At 36.6% G+C, this 22,891-nt stretch overlaps 1 protein-coding gene across 1 annotated transcript in view; it reads right to left on the bottom strand.

Moving 5' to 3' along the window:
• Positions 1-22,891, bottom strand: part of LOC150107598 (uncharacterized) — a 419,637-nt gene that overhangs the window by 28,460 nt on the left and 368,286 nt on the right. Inside the window, exon 20 of the mRNA XM_090391960.1 lies at positions 15,358-15,457. Within this exon, the coding sequence (XP_090248086.1) occupies positions 15,358-15,457 (100 nt within the window). The remainder of the gene's footprint in view (positions 1-15,357; positions 15,458-22,891) is intronic.

The raw sequence follows: 22,891 nt of genomic DNA, 5'->3' as shown, positions 1-22,891 counted from the left end.
CACTGGGGAGTTCTTTCGTTTGGTTGAACAGCGGGAAGGAGTGATGACAATAGGCCATCCCCCTGGAATTTACAAAAGGAAACTGTGAGCAAGAGGGTGAGGAGTGGTTTCTTTGCATGGATGGTGGTTGAACCATGTAATGCATTGCCTGATGGAGTGGTGAGAGCGAGAACGGTCAATGAGTTTAAGGAGTGGTATGATAGAATTTGTGTTTCCTAGGAGGGACCTCCCATGATGAGTCTTTTGACTCCATGGAGGCCTGAATAATAATAATAATAATAATAATAATAATAATAATAATGATAATAATAATAATAATAGAGTAACAACTGAGTTGGATAAAGGAAATTCCTACACGATGATTTAGCAAAGGCATTTGACAGAATATGACATGAACACTGTTATTACAGAAATTAGAACAAATGTGGATGGATATGACACTTGTTCAGTGGATAAGAGGGAGGATGCTGGGCAGATATCAAAAAGTGGTATATGGAGGAGCAGAATCGAGGCAAAAACAGGTGACTAGTGGTGTACCACAAGGTTCAGTGCTGGGACCATTACTGTTTAATTTGCACATAAATGATATAGGAAATAACTGGAAAGGAAATATTGAATTGTTTGCTGATGATGCAAAATTATGTAGAGTAATAATTAATCAAGGCGATGTGGAGAGCTTGCAGGATGATTTAATTAGGCTGTCAGTATGGGCAAAAGTTAATGGGTGTCAGTTTAATGTTGAGAAATGTAAGGTTATGCAATTTGGGATAAACAGATTTCAAGCTGTGTATCACACTGATGGCACTGTACTCCAGGAAATAGATGAAGCTAGAGATTTAGGGGTGGTGGTGGTGGACAGAGAGATAAAGCTTAGAGGACATATTGCTAAGGTTGCTAAGGTAGTCCATAAGATTGCTTGGATAGTGAAGAACACATTAACAGGTAGAGATAAGGAAGTTGTAATTTCTCTTTATAAGGCCTTGATACGCCTACATTTGGATTACTGTGCTCAAGTCTGGTCCGATGGGTTTCTTGGGGATGACGAAACAGTGGAGAGGATTCAGAGGCAAGTGACCAAGATGGTGAGTGGTCTGCAGAATGTTCCCTATGAGGATAGATTGAATGTGTGGATTGCAGAAGTTGGTTGATAGGAGAAAAAGAAGAGATATGAGAGAAACATTTAACTTGCTTAAAGGATTTTATAGGATAGATGCAAGGGAAGTGTTTCAGCACTTGGTTAGAGGGACCAGAACAAGGGAGTCATTCCTGGAAGTTGAATAAAGGTGTGGTCAGTAGGGATGTGAGGACTAGATTTTTTGCTTGGAGAGTGGTGAATGAGTGGAATGGATTGCCAGAGTCAGTTGTGAGTGCTTTTTCTGTTAACTGGTTGAAGGAGAGGTATGATAGATTGTGTGGATAGATTTGGTCTCCTACGATGAGGCTTCGGACTTCATCGAGGTGCCCGTATAATAATAATATTCATACTTGTTCCATTGTGTTCTTTTCTGATGATTCTACCTGAAGAATGCTGTGTAATATTCAGAATTCATTTACTTTTTTTCTTTTGTGCCAAAGATAAGTACAACCTACATGCAGCTGCACAGTTTACATTACAGCTCTTAACAGCCACAGAAAATACACACAAATTCAAATCTGATTTTAAAAGAGCTAAATGCAAATAAATTGGCTCCTGTTTAAATGGTAGTAGAGTCTGGTCCCTTGCAGGTCATTATGTGCAACTTCTGTCCCTCCATGCACACATCCAACAACCTTAGAAACAAAATTAAAAATAAATACAACTACCAAAGATAAGTTAATCTTTCCAGCATCTTTCTCTATCATCCACACATATGACTACTTAGTAACAAAGTAATCATTTGGTAACTCAACTAATTCCTTTGATTCTGTCAAGTTATTTTTCCATAAATTAAAGATGTCAAGAAATCATACTATTGGTTTAATCCTTTATCCAAGTGTAAGCAAACAAAGTTTGTGCATGAAGTAACTTCACGACTGGGTAACTTGTATATAGAGGCTAATGACTTCACCTCGCATAAAGAACATATTGGTATAGACGAAGACTTTCGGTCGGAAAGACTTGGGTTTGATTTCCATTCATGATGCGAGGAACCTTTATCTAGTCTCTTTTGACTAAAGATGAGTTAGCTAGTCTCATATGGAGTTAGCGGGTTTTTTCATCCCTCAGAACAGGTCCTGTGAACACATGAATCTACAGCCATGAATACTAGCCCTTAGAGGGGGGGGGGAATACAGCAGAGGAATGACGAGCCAGCTGCATTAATTAGTCATAAACCATATGTCATAAACATTAGGGGACTCTTCCTGTCCTAAGGGATGGATGAGAAGGGAAGAAGAAGGCACATACCCAAGGGAAGTTACTACTCATCATGGGGAGGCCCATCCTAGAAAATGCAAAATCTATCATACTACTCCTTGAACTCATTCACCATTCATGCTCTTGCTGCTCTATCAGATAATGCATTCCATGGTTCAACCACCCTCCATGCAAAGAAACCATTATCCACCCTCTTGCTCATGAATTCATTGTGCAACTTCTAGGGATGGCCCCTTGTCCTCGCTACTTTCCCTTTTTCCACCAAATGTAAGAACTTCCCATTGTTAACCCTGTAACTGCCTCTCAACAATTAAATGTTGAGAGGTATAATGGTTCAATCATTTCACCTCTCCATCTATCTACCAAACTTTGCAATCTGTATTCCCTCAGTCAATCCTTGTAACTAACATTGTACACTCCTGTTATCATCTTTGTTATTCACCTCTGCACGCTTTCTAAGGTTAATTTATCTCCTTCAAATCCTGGGAACTAAATTTGACCATAATAGTCCAGACGGGTGCTTAAGGATTAAAGCTATATAACTGAGAGGAGACCTCCACATAGCCTTTAAAGGAATGTAGAAAACCGACCAGGGCTTCTGACCTAATGTCCAATCCTCACCTTCTCGTGGTGCACCCTGTTGGGTATCTACCTGGATACTAAACAAACAAGGAGGGGCTGGCAATTTGGGATTTAGCCGACAAAATTGTATTCTTATTGGCTTAAACCAAAATACAAAATGATGGTACAACATGACAAAATTTCATGCTGGCTGGGATGTCGCCCGGTTAAACAAGGCCCCAGTTGTTTTCACCAGGGAACCAGGGTGTACAGCGAAAAGTCAGCTAATGGAACAAATCTGAAAGCACACCCAACTCAATATCACCAGAGTTAAAGATCTTTACTATCAACATAAGAAACCTGAATGGTAAAGAAATGGAGCTAGCTGAGGAATTAGATAAGTACCAGATTGACATAATAGGGGTGACTGAAACAAAAAATTGCTCAGAAAGATTCCGCAAAAACTGTGGAATCTTTCTGAGCAATAAATACAAAAAGTTATATTCACTCAATGACAATCAAGGAAAAGAAGGTGTAGCCATTGTATTCAACATTAAATACGAGGGTAATCTTCTTGAATGGCAGGCAGTCTTAAGTAGAGTGATGTTGGCAAATATCAGAATGGGGAACTGGACAATGAGACTTATTTGTGGCTATGGTTCCACAGAAGGTTCTACTAAGGTAGAAGTGGAGGCATTTTTTGAAGATTTAGAGAAAAAACAGCTGACACAATGAAAAAGGAAAAGTTGGTCCTTGTTGGGGATCTAAATAGTGGAGTAGGAAATGATTGTCAGACATACAAAAGTATTTTGGGAAAATTTGGAGAAAAGAGCAAAGCTAATAATAATGGCAAATTCAGCTCAGGACATGGACTAACTGTTCCAACATAAAAATGTGCACAAATTCACATGGAGAGAAGAGGCAAGAAATAAGAATAGTCTCATTGACTATGTTATTGTTGATAGTGATGTTTTCTTCCTGGTGCAGGACACCAGAGTGTACAGAGGATTGGAAATTGGAAGTGATCACTATTTAGTCTTGAGCAGGATAAAATTGAATTTTATATTGAAAAGAATAACATGTAAGAAAGTTTTAAAGCAAATAAAAGTTGAGCAGCTCTCATCAGATGTGAACTGTAGACTAAAATACAGAAAGATTATTGAAGAAAAAATTAAAGAGTTTGAGAACAGGAACCAAACCTTGGAGATTCATTGGCAAGTCTTGAAGAAAACCCTGATTAATTCAGCCAGAGAGGCATATGGTGAGGTTGTCTGCAAGGATAGAAAAATCAGAACTCCATGGTGGACACAGGAAGTTAAAGATGCAGTGAAGGAAAAGAAGAAAGCATATCAAACGTTCCTGGCAAATAAGTCAGCTTGTGCTCTTAGAGAATACAGAGACAAATGTAAGAAAGCTAAACACTAGCTAAACAAAAGTCATGGGAGGACTTTGGCAAGAACATAGAAAATAAATATCAAGAAGGCAGCAAAATATTCTGGAGGTTGTTGAAGAAGCTTGGAAATGGAAGAAAGAGTACTGTAAAAGGAGTTAGAGATGATAAAGGTGACATGAAAACTGCAGAAAAAGATATCCTTGAAGTATGGAGTAATTACTTCGAGAAATTGCTAAATGAAACAAGCAGTGATAGCACAGTGGTAAAAACACTCAACAGGCATACAGTCAGGAATACATATCCTTACTTGAAGTAGAAAAAGCCATCAAAGGCTTGAAATGTGGAAAGGCAGCACGAGTAGATGATATTTGACCAGAAATGCTGAAATATGGTGGTATAAAAGTCTTGCAGTGGCTGCACTGCATAGTTCAGAAGGCCTGGACAGAGGGACGAATTCCCGATAATTGGAGTAGAGCTCTCATAGTGCCCATATATAAAAAGGGAAATAAAACTGAATGCAAGAATTACAGAGGAATTTCCCTACTGAGTGTTCCTGGTAAGATATATATGTAAGTATACTTGAGAAACGGTTGAGAAGAATTGTGGAAGAAAAGCTTGGTGAAAAACAAGCTGGTTTGAGGCCAAATAGAGGCTGCCAGAATCAGATCCTCACTTTACAACAAATAGTTGAGAAATCATGGGAGTATAACAAAGATCTCTATTTAAGTTTTGTAGATCTGGAAAAGGCATATAACAAGGTGCCAAGAGAGAAGCTATTCAATACGCTACAGTTATATGGTGTCAATGGGGCATTATATCAAGCAATACTTAGTCTTTATTTTCGTTTTCCATTCCAGGGTCGTTTCCCATAGATTCAATCCGATTATCTTTTTCTGTCAGCTTACAAGTAGGATTATGTTCTCCATGTCAGGGGACTAGCCTGACGATGGAATAGTTCAGTGATAGGGCTGCTACCTTAAGGCTTCTGAACTAGCCTTCTTCTGAATTTAAACCCATAGGGGGAATAGGGTATATTGAAGGGGAAAGTAGATTATAGAAGAAATATAGTAAGGTTTATAAGAGGGCATAGTTGTAAGGCCAGAAATGAAAAGACCCCATGGCCCTCGAGTACTCTAATAGCATAAGGGTCATAAAGTAAGATGAGTTGGCTGATAAGGCCTTATAGGAAAGATTAAAGTAAGTGGATCTTCCTCAAAGTAGGAGAAGGAGAGGATAGATCCAGCTAGGGGTCCATGGGAGTGCCGCTTCCCTTACAATCAAGATGATTGCCCCTTATGGCCCTGTTGCTCCACGAGTCCTTATTCAGTATATTCGGACCACCCCACCATATATATATATATATATATATATACACACACACGCATGCGCATGTACACACCCACACATGGTGGGCTCCCCTATCCGCCACCCAGGGGATGTGCTCTCTAGGGGTTACAGGGTCCCCTGAGTAAACCAAGAACCAGTAATAGAAAAAATTAAAAAATATAAACATAAAGGGATAGAACACGTTCAAAGAATGAAAACAGAAAGATTACCAAAACAAGCCTTAAAGTACAAGCCATTAGGAAAAAGAAAATCTGGACGTCCTCTTAAACGATTCAACGATGACTTCTAAGGCCGGAACAGGCCATGCTAGAAAACAATGGCATTTATATGCTTTATACTAATGCCAGGAGTATCCGGAATACATGGCATGGATGACAAACAATATTAAACAGGAATTGCATGTGAAAAAGAGGCTATGGAAGAGATATAAGGAGACAGGTGAGGAGAGGATGTGTGAAGAATATAAGACACAGGCCAGAAGAGTAACTAGTGTGGTAAGGAAAGCGAAACTGGAATATGAGAGGAGATTGGCCCTAAGATCCAAAGAAAATCATAGGGAATTTTTTAGCTATGTGGCCAGTAGGAGGAGAAATGACTGTGGAAGAATGATATTGTGGGATAAAAATGGGAATAGAGTGACTGATGCAGAGGACATAGTGGAATTGTTCAATGACCACTTTATTGGAGTATTTCATCCTGGAGGAGTCAGTTTTAATGCTAGAGGGATAGGGCAGGTTAAAGGTTTACAGGTACAGGAGGAGAGTGTGTTTCAGATACTGAGAACTCTGGATGTCAATAAAGCTTTTGAACTGGATGGTATTTCACCACAAGTTTTGAGAGAATGTGCTAGGGAACTGACAGTGCCTTTAACCTGGCTTTTCAACGAAAGTCTGGCTTTGGCAAAGGTGCCCAGGGAATGGAAGGAAGATAAGATAGTGCCATTGCATGAGGGTGGTAACAGACTGGAAGTGTCTAATTATAGACCAGTCTGTGTGTCATCAGTAGTTGTTAAGATCTTGGAGAAAGTAGTGAGGGACCGTATACAGCACTGGGCAGATGAGGGTAATGTTATCTCTGAGAGTCAACATGGATTTGTGAAAGGGCGCTCTTGTTTTAGCAATATGCTAGCCTTTTATAATAAAGTTACAAGAACATTAGATGAGGGAAAGGCATATACTGCAATTTTCTTAGACAAAAGCAAAGGCATTTGACAGGGTGCCACATGATAAGCTGATATTTAAGTTGCAGCACATGGGTCTGGATGTCAGATTGGTCAACTAGATTCAGGATTGGCTGTCTGATAGGTATCAGAGAGTTGTGTATGGTGGAGCAGTTTCAAGGAGACAGAAGGTTACAAGTGGGGTCCCACAGTGCTCAGTACTAGGACCTATATTGTTTAACCTTTATATCCATGACATTGCCAGTGGATTGCAAGGGGATATTCAGTTGTTTGCAGATGATGCAAAGCTGGGAAGGATTATTAGTAATAGTGCAGATGTGGTAGCCCTGCAAGAGGATTTGAATAAGCTAGATATATGGGCAAATGAATGGGGGTTTCGGTTTAATGCAGCAAAATGTAAAGTCTTGAGGTTTGGGAAACATCGATGCGATGCTGCATACTCTATGGGAGGAGTTATACTGGAGGAAGTTGGGGAGACAAGAGATCTGGGGTTGATGATTGATAGAAACCTGAAGTTTAGGGGACATATTACAAAGGTGGTGAAGCTAACACAGAGGATTGCTGCAATTATGAGAAGGACACTGACCTGCAGAGATAAGAGGGTTATCATTCCATTGTATAAGTCTCTGATCAGATCACACTTGGATTATTGTTCTCAGATTTGGTCCCCAGGATTTGAAGGGGATAAATTAACGGTGGAAAAGATACAAAGATGGTCTCAGGACTGTACAAGCATAGTTATGAGAATTGGGTGAGGGAATGTGGACTGCAGAGTTTGGCAGATAGAAGAAGGAGAGGTGATATGATTAAGACTTTTAAACTGTTGAGAGGTGGTTACAGGGTTGACACTGGGGAGTTCTTTCACTTGGTTGAACAGCAGGAAGGAGTGATGACAAGAGGCCATCCCTGGAAGTTACGAAAGGAAACTGTGAGCAAGAGGGTGAGGAGTGGTTTCTTTGCATGGAGGGTGGTTGAGCCGTGGAATGCATTGCCTGATAGAGTGGTGAGGGCCAGAACAGTCAATGAGTTTAAGGAGTGGTATGATAGACTTTGTGTTTCTTAGGGGGAACCTCCGCTCGATGAGTCTTGACCAACTTTATGTTCTTAGGAAGGACCTCCCATGATGAGTCTTTTGACTCCATGGAGGCCTGAATAATAATAATAATAATAATAATAATAATAATATACTGCCATTTTCTTAGATTTAGCGAAGGCATTTGACATAGTGCCACATGATAAGCTGATATTTAAGTTGCAGTACATGGGTTTGGATATTAGGTTGGTCAGCTGGATTCAGGATTGGCTGTGTGATAGGTATCACAGAGTTGCGTATGGTGGGGAAGTTTCAAGGAAGGAGGCAAAGGGTTACAATTGGGGTTCCATAGGGCTCAGTACTGGGACCTATATTGTTTAACCTTTATATTAATGACATTGTCAGTGGATTGCAGTGGGATATTCAGTTGTCTGGAGATGATGTGAAGCTGAGAAGGGTTATTAGTAATGGTGCAGATGTGGTAGTCCTGCAAGGAGATTTGAATATACTAGAAAGATGGGCAAATGAATGGGAGTTTTTTCGGTTAAATGCAGCAAAATGTAAATTTTTGAAATTTCCATAGATGGGAAAGGATCCATCGATGGGAGGCTGCATACTTGATTGGAGGAGCTGTACTGGAGGAAGTAGGGGAGACAAGAGATCTGGGGGTGATGATTGATAGAAAACTGAAATTTAGGGGCATATTTCAAAGGTGGTGAAGGTAACCCAGAGGATTGCTGCAATACTGAGAATGACGCCGTCCTTCAGAGATAGAAGAGTTATCATTCTGTTGTTTAAAACCCAGATCAGACCACACTTGGACTATTGTTCTCAAATTTGCTCCCCAGGATTTGAAGGAGATAAATTAACTGTGGAAAGGGTACAGAGGCGGATAACAAAGATGATTTCAGGACTGTACACTGTTAGTTATGAGGATTGGCTGAGGGAATGTGGACTGCAGAGTTTGGTGAATAGTAGAGGCAGAGGTGATATGATTGAGACTTTTAAACTGTTGAGAGGTAGTTACAGGGTAGACACTGGGAAGTTCGTACATTTTGTGAAAAAGGGCAAATAGCAAGGACAAGGGGCCATCCCTGGAAGTTGTGAAAGGAAACTGCGAGCAAGAGGGTGTGGAGTGGTTTCTTTGCATGGAGAGTGGGTGAACCATGGAATGAATTGCCTAATAGAGTGGTGAGAGCGAGAATGGTCAATGAGTTTAAGGAGTGGTATGATAGACTTTGTGTTTCCTAGGAGGGACCTCCCATGATGAGTCTTGATAGACTTTGTGTTTCCTAGGAAGAATGCTCCCACAATGAGTCTTGATAGACTTTGTGTTTCCTAGGAAGGATACTCCCACAATGAGTCTTTTGACTCCAATGGAGTCAAATGACTCCATTGACTCCATGGAGGCCTGAATAATAATAATAATAATAATAAAGATTTGGTTAGACTTTGTGCTGATAGTGCATGCTATGGCATTTGCTAATTGTTTTAAATCTAAAATATCCTGTTTTTCTAAAATAAAAGGGTACAGGATTAACAAGTGATTACAAGCATTACTGTTGATAACTATTTATTTGCATTGTTTGTATTACTATGTTAACATCAATGGAAAACAGTAAATTATACTACTAATAAATATTACTTTGAATTAATTAAAGCAAAAAATTGTATTCATTAATGTTTCAATTTCACATAAGTTTCTTAACCTTCCATCATAAAAAAAGAAGTTCACAGAATTTCATCATAAAGATGTGGGTCATGCAAATTAGATAATAAAATTTTATGAATTTGGCTACATGTTCATAATGACCTACTTCACTTTCTAGTCTTTTTAAAAAGAACTCTAAAAAATCACTTCAATTATAGAATCAAAAAAAAAAGGAAAAGAAAAAAAAAGAAAAACATCTTCCTTGATGCGAATGTTCACAAAACTAATAATGGGATTGTTTCTTTGTATTCTTAAAGACTACTGTCATCACCAGGTATTATGAACAGCAGCCTTATGCTGTTTATATATGTGTCTTAGACATCTGAAATTAGATGTATATCGTCACTTATATTTCTCATTATTACCATTTTTTATTTATATGATAATACAGTTCAGTACAAAAAATATTGAGGACATTATTTAAATTAATTATAATGTCTCGTGTATTTTTGCATTTTAATTAACTTCAACTTTCAATATCATTTAACTAAAGGTACCATGCTGGCCTGGTTGGCTGACTGGTTAGTCTATCCGCTCTCCAGCCAACAGGCTGCAGGTTTGAATCCTGCTTAGACATGGATGTATGTGATTGTCTTCCAACTTTATACGTTCATTCATACAAGTGAATAAATACTCTCCCAAGATGGACTGGGTTACCATGGGAGAAATAGACCCAACCCTCCCACAATGGGAGAGGCCTTCACCCTGTACTGGGTGAAAAATAGGCTGATATTCATCATCATCAAAGATACCACAATAATAATAATCTGTTAAGTCAAATAGATACAGCCAAACCAACCTGTTAAAAATATTCAAATTGGATGAGACTAAGGTATTATTCTAAACACATCATATAAATAAGCAATTTCTGTTTTGATATATTGGAAACACATCAAGTAAGTAATCACGATATTGCTGCTATGACTTCAAGTGAATTACATGAAGCTTTATTTCAAGATACCAATTAGAGGAATAATGTCCCTGCACAATTATTCTTTGTGGCATTATATGTATTTATATGAATCAACTCACTCACTCACTCCCTTGAATATAATACCAAATCCATAGTAATAATTTAATACTTAGGAGAGTGTCCTTTCCTTTAATGTTACACAGTAATCAGCATTCATTTCAGACAAATTATGGAGACTACAACTATGCTAGAAATAATTACTTTAATTTCCCAACATTTCGACCTTCATATTAAGGTCATCATCTGAAGTATACACAAATATACAGTAAAACCCCTTTTTTACACTTTTCAGGGGACTGATGGAAAAAAGTGTAAAAAGCAGGAAAGTGTAAATAGCAGGAAATGTAAAAAAATATTTAAAAAAAGGCTAAAAGATGACTTACTGCTAGCATGTGAGTCTACATACTAGATTACAAAATTTAATAACTGAAAATAAATGAATTTACAATTACTTACATTTATCTATTTTTAAAAAATCTTTAATTGTTGATTGTTTTTGCTTTCCATTTTTTTTTTTTTTGACATAATGCCAGATTGCTTTGCATTGGGTTCAATGCTTGACCTGTTTTTTACTATTGTGTTCAAAGAGGACACGGAGAGTCAAAGATCTTTTGCTTAATGCTCGCGTGTTCTTTTCTGTCTTTTTTTTCCATGTTACTAACATGGATAATCCACCACCGCAGCTTGAAAGTAACCTTCACACACTAAATTACGTAGCAGAAATTCTGCAATATCAATTTGTACTGTGATTGAAAAATCACGGTATCACTCATCACTACATTACTGCTGCAAACGTGCAAGTCACCGTGATAGCGGAAACGAAACTACAGCCGAATGCAACACCATCTGGGAACAGAAATGCGCAGATTTCTGCAGAAATCGATTTGAAAATCAGTATTGTCACCTGAGAAAAAAATGCAAATCACAGGAAATAACGTCCACATCAAGTTGTTAATGGCGGGAAAACAATATATCGTAAGAATAGGCCTTAAGACAGGACCAACGGAAAATGACTTAAATTGCAGGAAAACCTAAATTGCAGGAATGTAAAAATGGGGTTTTACTGTATATGCAGAGAAAAGCTATATTACATTTCAAACAGCATGCCAAAGAGACAATGATTTGATCAATGGTTATTCTACTTGCCTGATCTCTAGTGAAAAAAAAATAAATAAAATAAAAATAAGATAACTACATCAAAGTATAAATAGAATATAGCTTTGATGTAGTTATTTTCTTTTCTTTTTATTATTTTATAATGTAAGTATCACACATTTTTTTTACAGTATATGCTGTGAACAGAGTAGAATAAATGTGAAAAAACAGAGTGAATATATTGCAATTCATTATTAATCTGATCCCCCAAATACTTCCCAAAAGTGAAACATCCAGAAGTCTAAAATTTTGCATGTATGAAAGAACTTATATCTAGGGAAGACAGACCAATCCATGGGAATTAGATAAATAAAAAATATTATGAGTATGTCAGAGTTAAGTACATCACTACTACAGAGAAGTCTGACCAAAAAATCAAACTACTTCACTACTGTATGACCTCACATCTATAAGCAAAGTGGTGCTATTGTTTTTCTTTATTCAATCCATCTGTACGTGTGGTTAGCCTAGTGGCTTTGCATTTTGCAACCATATGCCTGGGGAAGGAGTGTCCTAGGTTCGATTCCCGTCAATGACATGAAGAGCTCAAGGATCTTCCTCAGCCATAGCCAAGTTAGCCGGTCTTGGGCGTGGACAGCAGGGTTTTTTCCGCCAGTTTATCTGGTGTTTTTTCATCCCGCAAGCAGGCAAACCGGTCCGAGGACACACACGGATTACAGTCAGGAATACTGACCCAGCCATAGGCCTGATTCTTCAGCCTATGCCCATTCCGGAGCCTGGATAAAATTTGGGAGGGACTAGATGGTACTGTTAACTCCCGTTAAAAGGGGGAATGCTGTATCATCACACGGAATTTATTTATTTATTCAGTCCATCTGATTTTTTTTTTTTTTAAATTAGAGTTCCATTCTCATTTAGGTGGTAAACCCACTGAACATTAGTGTGTGGTTGGGACTAAGGGCTAGATAACCTGGGAACCCTGCTCTAAAGACTAGAGCTAAAGCTCTAAACTTCATATTTCAGGCTTTTGATTAAGAAGAGTGGTGATAGTGATCACACCCTAGGAAAACTGTCTACCACTTAAAAAGGTTACCATTTCCAAGAGGCAGATGAAGTTTTGAAAATTCCTGCCAGTATCAACTTAAATGATGGCATAATTCTGAATACAGTCTGGATGGTGGCAATAAAAAATGCCAAATGTGATAGATTTCAGGAATTATATTTAATCTCTATTACATGAGAAATCACCAGCCCAGTCAGCTGAGTGAATAGTGCTCTCCACTACACTGAGTCCAAGTCTCACTACAGACAAGAATATTTATGGATGTCCTTAAGTGAATATGAATTTTACTGGCAGATGAACCATCACCTTTTTTATTGGGGACCTAAAGTTTGAAAAGAGCCTCCATAGCTTAGTTGGTATAGACAAAGCCTTTTGGTTGGAAAGACCTTGGTTTGATATCTATCCATGACGGGAGGAATCTTTATCTGGTCTCTTTCGACTAAAGGTTAGCTGGTCTCATATGGAGGCAGAGGTGATTTTTTTCACCCAGAAACTCAGGTTTTTCATCCCTCAGAACAAGAGACCATCCCTGGAAACTGCATAGGGAAGGTGTGAGCAGGATAGTGAGGAGAAAGTTATTTGCATGGAGTTGGAATGCATTGCTTGTAAGTATTAGCACAGAAACTCTGAATGGGTTTAAGGCAGGTTTAATGATCTTTTTGCATGAAAGTGTCATCCTCCCACAATGAGTCTTTTGACTCCATGGAAATTTGATGTTAATAATAATAATAATTTCAGGGTAACTTCAAAACGAAATATGTAGTATCAGAATTATGGTCGTGAAACCGAATATGAATATTACAAACAAATAGTTCCATGTTATAATGTAAATTAGCACGTATCTCACATTTTTTTTACAGTATATGCTGTGAACAGGGTAGAAGAAATGTGAAAAAAACAGTGTGAATATATTGCAATTCATTATTAATCTGATCCCCCAAATACCCATGAACACACACACACACACACACACACACACACACGGATTGTGTGTGTGTGTGTGTGTGTTTAAAATTTTTCTGAATTATCTAACCTTTAGCAGGCAGTATTTACATTACAAAAAAAAAAAATAAAATAAAAAAATAATAATAATTAATAATAATAATAATAATAATATATATATAATAATGATAAAGTAGATTACAGAAGTATATTAAGTACAGGTATCCCTTGTTTAATGCGGGATTTGATTAACTCAGAGAAATTAATTGCGACAATCCCTTGATATATGCGGCAAGAGTTTTGATTAATGCGCCTTTAAATTTACCACGCAAAAACATGCAAGCCTCAAGGAGTGTTTCCTGGCCGAGAGAAAGAAAGTCGTAAGCAGATGACGTCATTCCTCCCATTAAGCATTAATAGTGGGTATATTACAAGCCCCAGTTGTTCTGGTGTATTTAAAAAATACAGCAGAACTTTGCATTTAGATAATGCACCTGGTCATCCAAATTCTCTTAATTTTCTGTGTGGTGTGAAAATTTTATTTTTTCTACCAAATACGACATCATTGCTACACCCCATGGACATGGACTTCATTGCAACTTTCAAAGCTTATTTTCTTAAAAAGACATTCTCAAAGGCAGTAGAAACAATAATGGGAGAAAATGCAATTACGCTCCAAGAATTTTAGAAAAATTGTAACATTAAACACGCAATTGAAAACATTCATGACTGGTGGGAGCAAGTGTCTTCTAGCTGAATGAGAGCTGTTTGGTAAAACCTTTTGCCAGAATGTGCTAATGACTTCACCTAGTCATTAGCGCATTCTGGCAAAAGGTTTTACCAAACAGCTCTCATGCAGCTAGAAGACACTTGCTTCCACCGGTCATGAATGTTATTGTTTCTACTGCCTTTGAGAATGTCTTTTTAAGAACATAGGTTTCGAAAGTTGCAATGAAGTCCATGTCCATGTATTTTGAGAAACACCTGTTATCAAAATCCTGTGAACAACATGCTTGAAGAAATCGTTGCAATTGGTGAAGACTTTGGTTTTGATGCAGAAGATGTTAAAGAATTATTGGATTCAAACTCAAAAGATTTCAGTGACAATGATCTTCTTGAAATTGAACAACAATGCACATGTTAAGACAACGAACAAATGGAATGTGAAGATGAGGTTCCAAAGGAGATAACGGTCAAAGAGCTGGATGGAATATTTCGCAGTTTAGAATCATTTAAGCAGTAAGTTATGGATACGGATCCAGATGTTAATCGAAGAATACTTGTTTTTTCCAAGGTCTAGAGAGTCATTTTGCTTGTTATCGTAAAATTTATGCTGATAAGAAAAAAACTAAAACTGTTCAAACGACTCTTTATAACTTTTTTCATAAAAAATTGCAGTAACTAACGTAGGTACAAGCATTTAGTAAACATTTCCTTTGCATTCATTTTTTATCTTTCCTAAAAGAGTACCATACAAAACTAATCATTAATACAGTAATCGATCATGGACGAATTGTACTTTTTACCATTGATTATTATATTTGATTAACATTTGATTTTGATATACGCGGTAACATCGAGGGATTAATTAACCGCGTTAATCGGGGATACCTGTATTTCACATCATAAAAGGCTCATATTCAGAAAACTGTTGTTATTATTTATAATAGATTATCACATACCTATTTGTGACCAGGCAATTTGGCCACCTTTGATTACCATCTCAGGTTTAGCACCAAAGAAAGCTGGATTCCATAGAACTAAATCTGCCAATTTTCCTACCTAATACGTATAATAAATATAAAATAAATAACACAAATAAATATGAAAAAATATTCAGATTTAAAATTGAATACACTATTCTAAATAGATAACAAGAATTCTTTAACCAAAATAATATTGAATATTGTGAGATGAAGAAGCATGACAGAGTACTGTATAAAATGGATTTTAATAAGGAAATTAAAAATATGTGTGTGTCCGGCTCTATCCTGAATGACAACAGTAACCATGAACTGATCAGACTATTTCTGATCGGTATGATAACACACACGAGTGCACCATTCCTCATTCAATGGATTTGCCCACAGTTCAGCTAGGGCATAATGGGTTTGCCTCATTCAGATTCATATTAGGACTCTGGAATGACCAGGCTAAGTCAAGAAATTTGATTTCCTCAATTTTCTTTTCTTAGGCCAAGTTTTCTGGGAAAATGGCATTATCTGAAACATGAAAAGGCTGGTTCTAATGATACTCTCACTCTTGTTCAAAATATTCAATAATATTTTGGGTTGAACAATTTTGGGTCATGCATATATCAGCATACACACTCAAGACTACTCCAAAATGTCAATATATGTGGCACTGAAGAGTTTTTGACACTGTGCCTAGTCACATACAGGAATCAGGCTTTGGAATGAATTGCCCAAGAAACTTTCTGTCATATATTTTTGTCTCTATATCTTCCATTACTTCTTTACTGCCTTCCTCATTCTTTATTTTAATCTCCAAATGCACCTCTTGAATTCTTCATAGATCAGTCCTCTTACTGCTATACAATTACTGCCTGTTCTACTTCATATCATTTTGCACTTCTTCTGTCAGTCACATTATTAGTAAAACCAGAATAGGTTTTCTTCTGTTTCTTCAATCTAACCCTTAGTTTGTTCTTCACCTATGTCCACCTACAAAATTTCATAGCTTTATGTCCAAATACTTTCAACAGAGAATCATGAACTTTGACTTATGTGATTTCTGTCTTCACATCCCCACATTTTGGATCCCTTTTTGAGGAAATGGTGTTCTTCATATCTATCTCCTACACAGTTCTAAATATCATGATAGGTTATGAATGTTATCTACCATTTAATTTTAGGAATTTGGGTTTTTACTGACGTATTTTTTGCCATTATCATGTTTCAATTTTTGGACTGTCTTAAACATTTTGTATATTATGTTAAGAATCATCTCAAAAGGTTTGGATATATTCTTGATGAAATCATTGATGGCATTTCAGAAATCTCATTAAAGTTACTACTTTAATGCTTGATCCTGCTAGCTTGCTCTGTATTCTATCCAAGGAACTACTTTTCATAATATGATAAACTCTCTCTATTTCATGTATCAACAGTTTGCTAGTAAAATGCTATCTTGAAAAAATACACAGTATGCCCAATAAATAAGATATTTTTTTTTTTCTGTAAATAGAATTGGGAAAAAATAGCATAGAATTTTAACCTAACTGTGCGCTCTTTCTAATGAGTACAGGCATGCTGTGATAGATTCATCAATTCTTGCTTAGAGACACTAAGTAAAATGGTGCTAAGTGCCTTGTGTCAAAAATATGAAAATGGAACAATAAGCAGTGATTAAAAATTTTATTTTAAACTGGGAAAATCCAATTCAGAAACATTTAGTGATCTTAAAATAGTGTATGGGGCTGACTACCTATCACATACATTAATTTTTGAGAGGTTTGCACAATTTCAAGATTGCAGAGATTCAGTAGAAGATGATCTATAACTAGGAAGACACCAGCAAAAAAATTTAAAAAAGGTTCATCAGAGTCATCAAATCACCACTCAGCTGATAGTACAGAAATTAAATACAGTATTGGAAAGGAAGCAGCCTGTGAATTTTTGCTAGAAAATTTAAATTTTTCCCCAAAAGAAATGAAAGATTTATTTGCTATTTGTATCACATTCTCAGACTCCTGAGACAGAGTATAATGGTGTTTGCTTTGAAAATTTCATTGAAATAGTTGACCAAGTTCATACCATTTTATAGAAAGAGAGAGAGAGACAGAGAGGTTTATGATTGATCATGAATCATGGTGCTTCCAATATGACCTGAAAACAAAGTAGCAAGGTATGGGATGGCAATTACTGACATCTCCAAGACAACAAAAGCACTGACTGTGGAAGTCCTGACCCAAGATAGTGTTGATTGTTTTCTTCAACATTCATGGAATTATTTATAGGGAATTTGTTCCAGAGGATCAAATGATTAATAGTCAGTACTATTAATGCATGAGACAAATGAGAAGCTAGCAGTATTGAAGAAACAGCTGGCTGTTGAGGCATGCCAATGTGCTTACACATTGTGCATTAAATGTGAAGCAGTTTCTTACCTCCAAATCTACCATAGTGCTTGAACATCTGCTGTATTCACTGAATTGGCACTGCAGACTTCTTTTTTTTTCCAAAATCGAAAATGAAATTCAAAGGACACCAGTTTGACTAGGTGAAGGTCATCCAGCATACTTTAACTGATGAGATTTGTGCTATATTTTTAGACATCTACTAGCAGTGTTTTGAAAATTTAATTGAACAATGTAAATGCTGTGTTGAGTTAAGAGGAGATTATATCGAAAATAAATAAATAAATAAATGATTCATATTCCTGTAGTTGCTCTTTATTTTTATATGAATTTTGTCTTGTTATTGGCACGTTAGATAACTGGATGGTCCTCTTGAGGTCACTTTCTTAGTAAATGCAACTTAATGATTACATTCTTTATATACCATACCCTATACTGCCTATATACAACAACTGGCCTAAGCTACCAAAGGGTAATACATGCAAGTGGAATTGAGCAATCTTGACTGTCTTATATAAAGACTAGAAACAGGGAAATCGACAATGGCAAATTCTTTGATTTCCTCAAAGACTAAGTACTGCTGGATCTTCATTAAGTATATCAAATAATTGGATGGCTCTCTCAAGTTCTTTCTTAGTAAATGCAATTTTAATTATTACAATCTTTATACACCATGCAGTATACTGCCTGATTTAGTATGGTCACTGAGCATTCAAGATAAGTTAAGAAGTTATCATGGATGTCTAGTGACTCAACTTCATGAGCTAAATCATGCTTCAGTAACTTGCTCAAGTTTTATAACAAGGTGATGGCTGAACTGGATAAGGGAAATGGATTTACAGTGATACTGCTGGACCTGGCAAAGGCGTTTGACAGGATACCACATGGAATACTAATCCGTAAACTACAACATATGGGAATGGATATAGGGTTGGTGAGATGGATAGGTGGTTGGTGGACTTTGATGGAGAGATATCAAAGAGTAGTTTATTCAGGAGCAGAGTCCAAAAGACGGCCTGTGACTAGTGGTGTGCCGCAGGGTTCTGTTCTTGGACCACTGCTGTTTAATCTGTTCATTAATGATATAGGGAAGGATCTAAGTGGAACAATTCATTTGTTCGCTGATGATTCAAAGTTGGGTAGGGCAATAGTGAATGCAGAAGATGTCAAAGTCTTGCAGGATGACTTAGATAGATTGGAGTTCTGGGCTAAGGAGAATGGATGTCAATTTAATGTGACAAAATGTAAGGTTATGCATTTTGGGGTGAAAAGATTAGCAGCAGTATACCACATTGGTGGAACTGTACTCCAAGAGATTGATGAGGCCAGGGACTTGGGAGTGTTGGTGCATAAGGAGATGAAGTTTAGGGGGCAAAAGTAGCTAAATCAGCTCATCAACTCACTTGGTTGTTGAAAAATACCTTGACGAGCAGAGACAAGCAAGTTATTGTACCTCTGTACCGAGCCTTGATAAGACCTCATCTCGATTACTGTGCCCAGATTTGGTCACCTCGGTTCCTTCTTGATGGGGAGGAGGTGGAGAGGATCCAGAGGCGAGTGACTAAGATGATAACAGGTCTATGAAATGAACCATATGAGAACAGGTTGAAGATCTGTGGGTTGCAGAAACTAGTTGATAGGCGGAGGAAGGGAGATATGATTGAGACATTCAAATTGCTAAAGGGATTCTATAGGATTAATTCAGAGGATATTTTTGAGATCAGGACTGGTGGTGGGAGAACTAGGGGACACCTATGGAAGCTGGGCAAAAGTGTGGTTAGCAGGGGTGTTAGAGCTGGGTTCTTTACTTTTAGAGTGGTAAATGAGTGGAATAAGCTGCCAGAGTCTGCTGTGGGTGCTATGACGTGAACGAGTTCAAGACAAGGTATGATAGATACTGTGAGAATGTCTGGAGTCGCCCGAAATAATAATAATAATAATAATAATAATAATAATAATAATAATAATAATAATAATAATAAATGTTGTTATCTCAGCTTATATGCACAAAATATATCTCAGACAGCAAGCAAGTTTAAATCTCTCTCTCTCTCTCTCTCTTTCACACAACACACCACCTTTTTTTCATATGTGATCTTTTAGTGATATCTTAGCATGGGATGCAAAATCAAAAGAAGGCACTAATGCAATTATTAATAGAGCTAAAGATATGAATAAATGCAAAAGTTATCTTTTGGTTAAAAAAAAGTAGTTTCATATTGGATTATGATATTCCAACTAAACTGTATATGAGATGATTATTTTTTAGTTTGGCTTGGTGGCATAGCACAGAATATAAAAAATTATACTATAATTTCCTTCATGTTAATGAAAAAGACACAGAGATGAAAGACAGTGTGTGTGTATATTGCCTTGGAATGATAATGATGAGCTGAGCAGAAGAGCAGTAATATTGAATGACATAATAGCTAGAATGTGTGACAAGAGAGGATTGGAATATGTGGATGCTTGGAGCATGTTTGAGGACAGAAAGGAATTGTATGTGAGAGACTGCTTGCATTTGAATGAGGAAGGACGTAGGCATCTGGAGAGATTGCTGTTCTGAACAAGTCAGTGTGTCCCAGGGAGAATGGTAGCAGGGGGGGGGGCCCTCTTCTGGGAATGGGTACTTGGGAGAAGGGGGATGACATCAGGTAACATTGAGCTCAGTGGAGTCTAGAGGTGATAACGCTGGGTATAGAAACAACAGCATTTATATGCTTTATACTAATGCCAGGAGTATCCGGAATAAGGGAGAGGAATTGGTGGTGCAGATATCATCAGCCTGGCCAAAAATTATTGGGATCACTGAGACGTGGTTGACAGAAGAGGATATAATAACAGGAATAGAAGTCGCTGGGCACAGCATTTTTTGACAGGATAGGAAGGGAAAGCATTGTGGTGGAGTACTGCTTATGATAAGTGACGACCTATGTCCTCTAAGAGTGGAGGCTTTGGAAGGAAGTGAGACAAATGATTTTGAGAGCATATGGTGTGAGGTAGAGGTAGGCAAGACAGGATATTTAGTGGGGTGTTGCTACAAAACCTAGGAGCACAGAGGGTGGGGACCAGGAAATGTTTAGACAGTTGAGTTTGTCAAGTGCAAGACAAATGATTGTTATGGGAGATTTTCACTACAGTAGTATAAATTGGGGAGAGGAAGATGCATGTAGCAATAAGGGAATGGAATTTCTAGAATTATTGAGGGACAAATGTCTTAGGCAACATGTAATAGAGGGAACAAGAGGCTCAAGAGTTTTGGATTTGGTTATAGCATGAGAAGAGTTGATAATAACTGAGATGACATCTCTCCGACCAGTTGGAGAGAGAGTGACCATATGCAGAGCTGGTGCTAGGGTCTTTGTCGCCCGCATGCAATGTCTATCTAAGCGCCCCTGTAACGATCCAGGCGTGTGTGGTTCTTTTACGATAATAAAAATTTTAACTATTTGAAATTTCTTAAATAAATTTTGATAGAACAGCCATATGTTGGTTCGGTAAATGTAATGAACCGAGGGTGTTGACTAGGCAGGATAATCATTAGAAACCCAAATATTCAAAAAATTCTCAAAAGTTAAAGCAAATTTTGATAAAGCCACTTCACTTTAATCGTTGAATATAATGATACAGGGATTATAGCCTTCTCACCAACCCGAATCACTAACAAAATTAAAATGAATTTTAATTAAAGTTAAAATTTATTTGAACTAAAGTTTAAAAAATTCTTGCATTTTACTAAATTCTTAGTAAGTTGTAAACATTTTTTAATCATTTTTATAAGTGGAACTCTCTTTTAGGAAAATAAAAGAAACTCAAGATAGATGAGAAAATAAGAAAAGAATTAGAAATAATAATTAGAATATTTTATTAATATTAATATAAGTATTCAAAAAATAAAATCTTTACAGAATAATAGAAAATAAATTAAATTACATAAATATAATTGAAATTTTTTTATTAAAATTTTAGGGTTCTTGATTTCATATTCACCAAATTAGAAATAATGGTCTTAACGTCTAATTCCACACATACATTATTTTCATTATATTATTAACGCCAAACTAACAAGCCTTTTTTGTGACATACTTGTTCTTAAGTAGGTTTTAATCAATTTCAACTTGGAAAAGTTGAAATTGATTAAAATTGATTAAAGGTAAGGTTATCAATTAATAAAGAAATTGATTTCTTTATTAATTGATAATCTTACCTGTTAGTGTAACGTTCACCACTTGCTACACTAACAGGTAAGGCTAATAGTATTCTTAAAGCAATTGAAAAGTTAGGGAAAGATAAATTATTGGACACAATAAAATTAAGAATATCGAAAGGGGTTTTGAATATTTAAATGATCCTTTCGAAAAATATCCCGGAAAGCACATAACTCGTCATATAGTTCTATTGCATTTACGTCTTTATTGTCGCCGTCCATCAAGAAGATTTAAAGAAACTCTAAATCGTCACAATTTTTTCGTAAATCTTCGTTATTAATTTGTAGTAATCTATACAATAAATTGAAATTATCATTATATGTTGAAACGAACACATTGAAACGTCTAGAAGTGTATAAAACACATTCACTCTAAATTTATCTTCTGGCGATTGTGGCGTTTCGTCATGATGCTCGTAGTCAAATTGTATGTCTTCTTTCGTCGTCGAACTTCCATACCAGTTTTAAATTCTTGTTCTCCATCCACCTCTTCTCTCAGTTCTTTTGCCGTTTTTAGAACTTCTTTAAAATTTGTATCTAATTGATACTCTTCTAAGAATATTTTTAAGTTTTCGATAGATTCTAAAGCAAGTGTAATGTTCATATTTTTGTCTTGAAGCATTTTACTCACAGGCTTTATTCTGTTAAGTAAATCATACCAAATTATAAGAAACATAAATTTGTAGTCCTTCATTTTAGCACATAATGTTTGTGCTTCATGCTGAGTTTCTTTATTAAAATTTTCATTATTTACAATTTTTTTTTTACAATTTCAAAAAGTGCATCGTAAATTTCTCCTAACTGATATCGTAGAGAGTGGATTGCATTAATTTTACTTTCCCATCGCATTTCTGATGGCTGTTTCAATGTTAAATTTTTTACGAACTTTAAAAGGATTACCCAACATTTG

This window comes from Typopeltis vanoorti, chromosome 4, assembly GCF_054136105.1.
Source record: "Typopeltis vanoorti isolate ZY-2024b chromosome 4, IOZ_Tvanoo_1.0, whole genome shotgun sequence".
NCBI lineage: Eukaryota > Metazoa > Arthropoda > Arachnida > Uropygi > Thelyphonidae > Typopeltis > Typopeltis vanoorti.
This window is presented reverse-complemented; position numbering and strand designations above follow the sequence as displayed.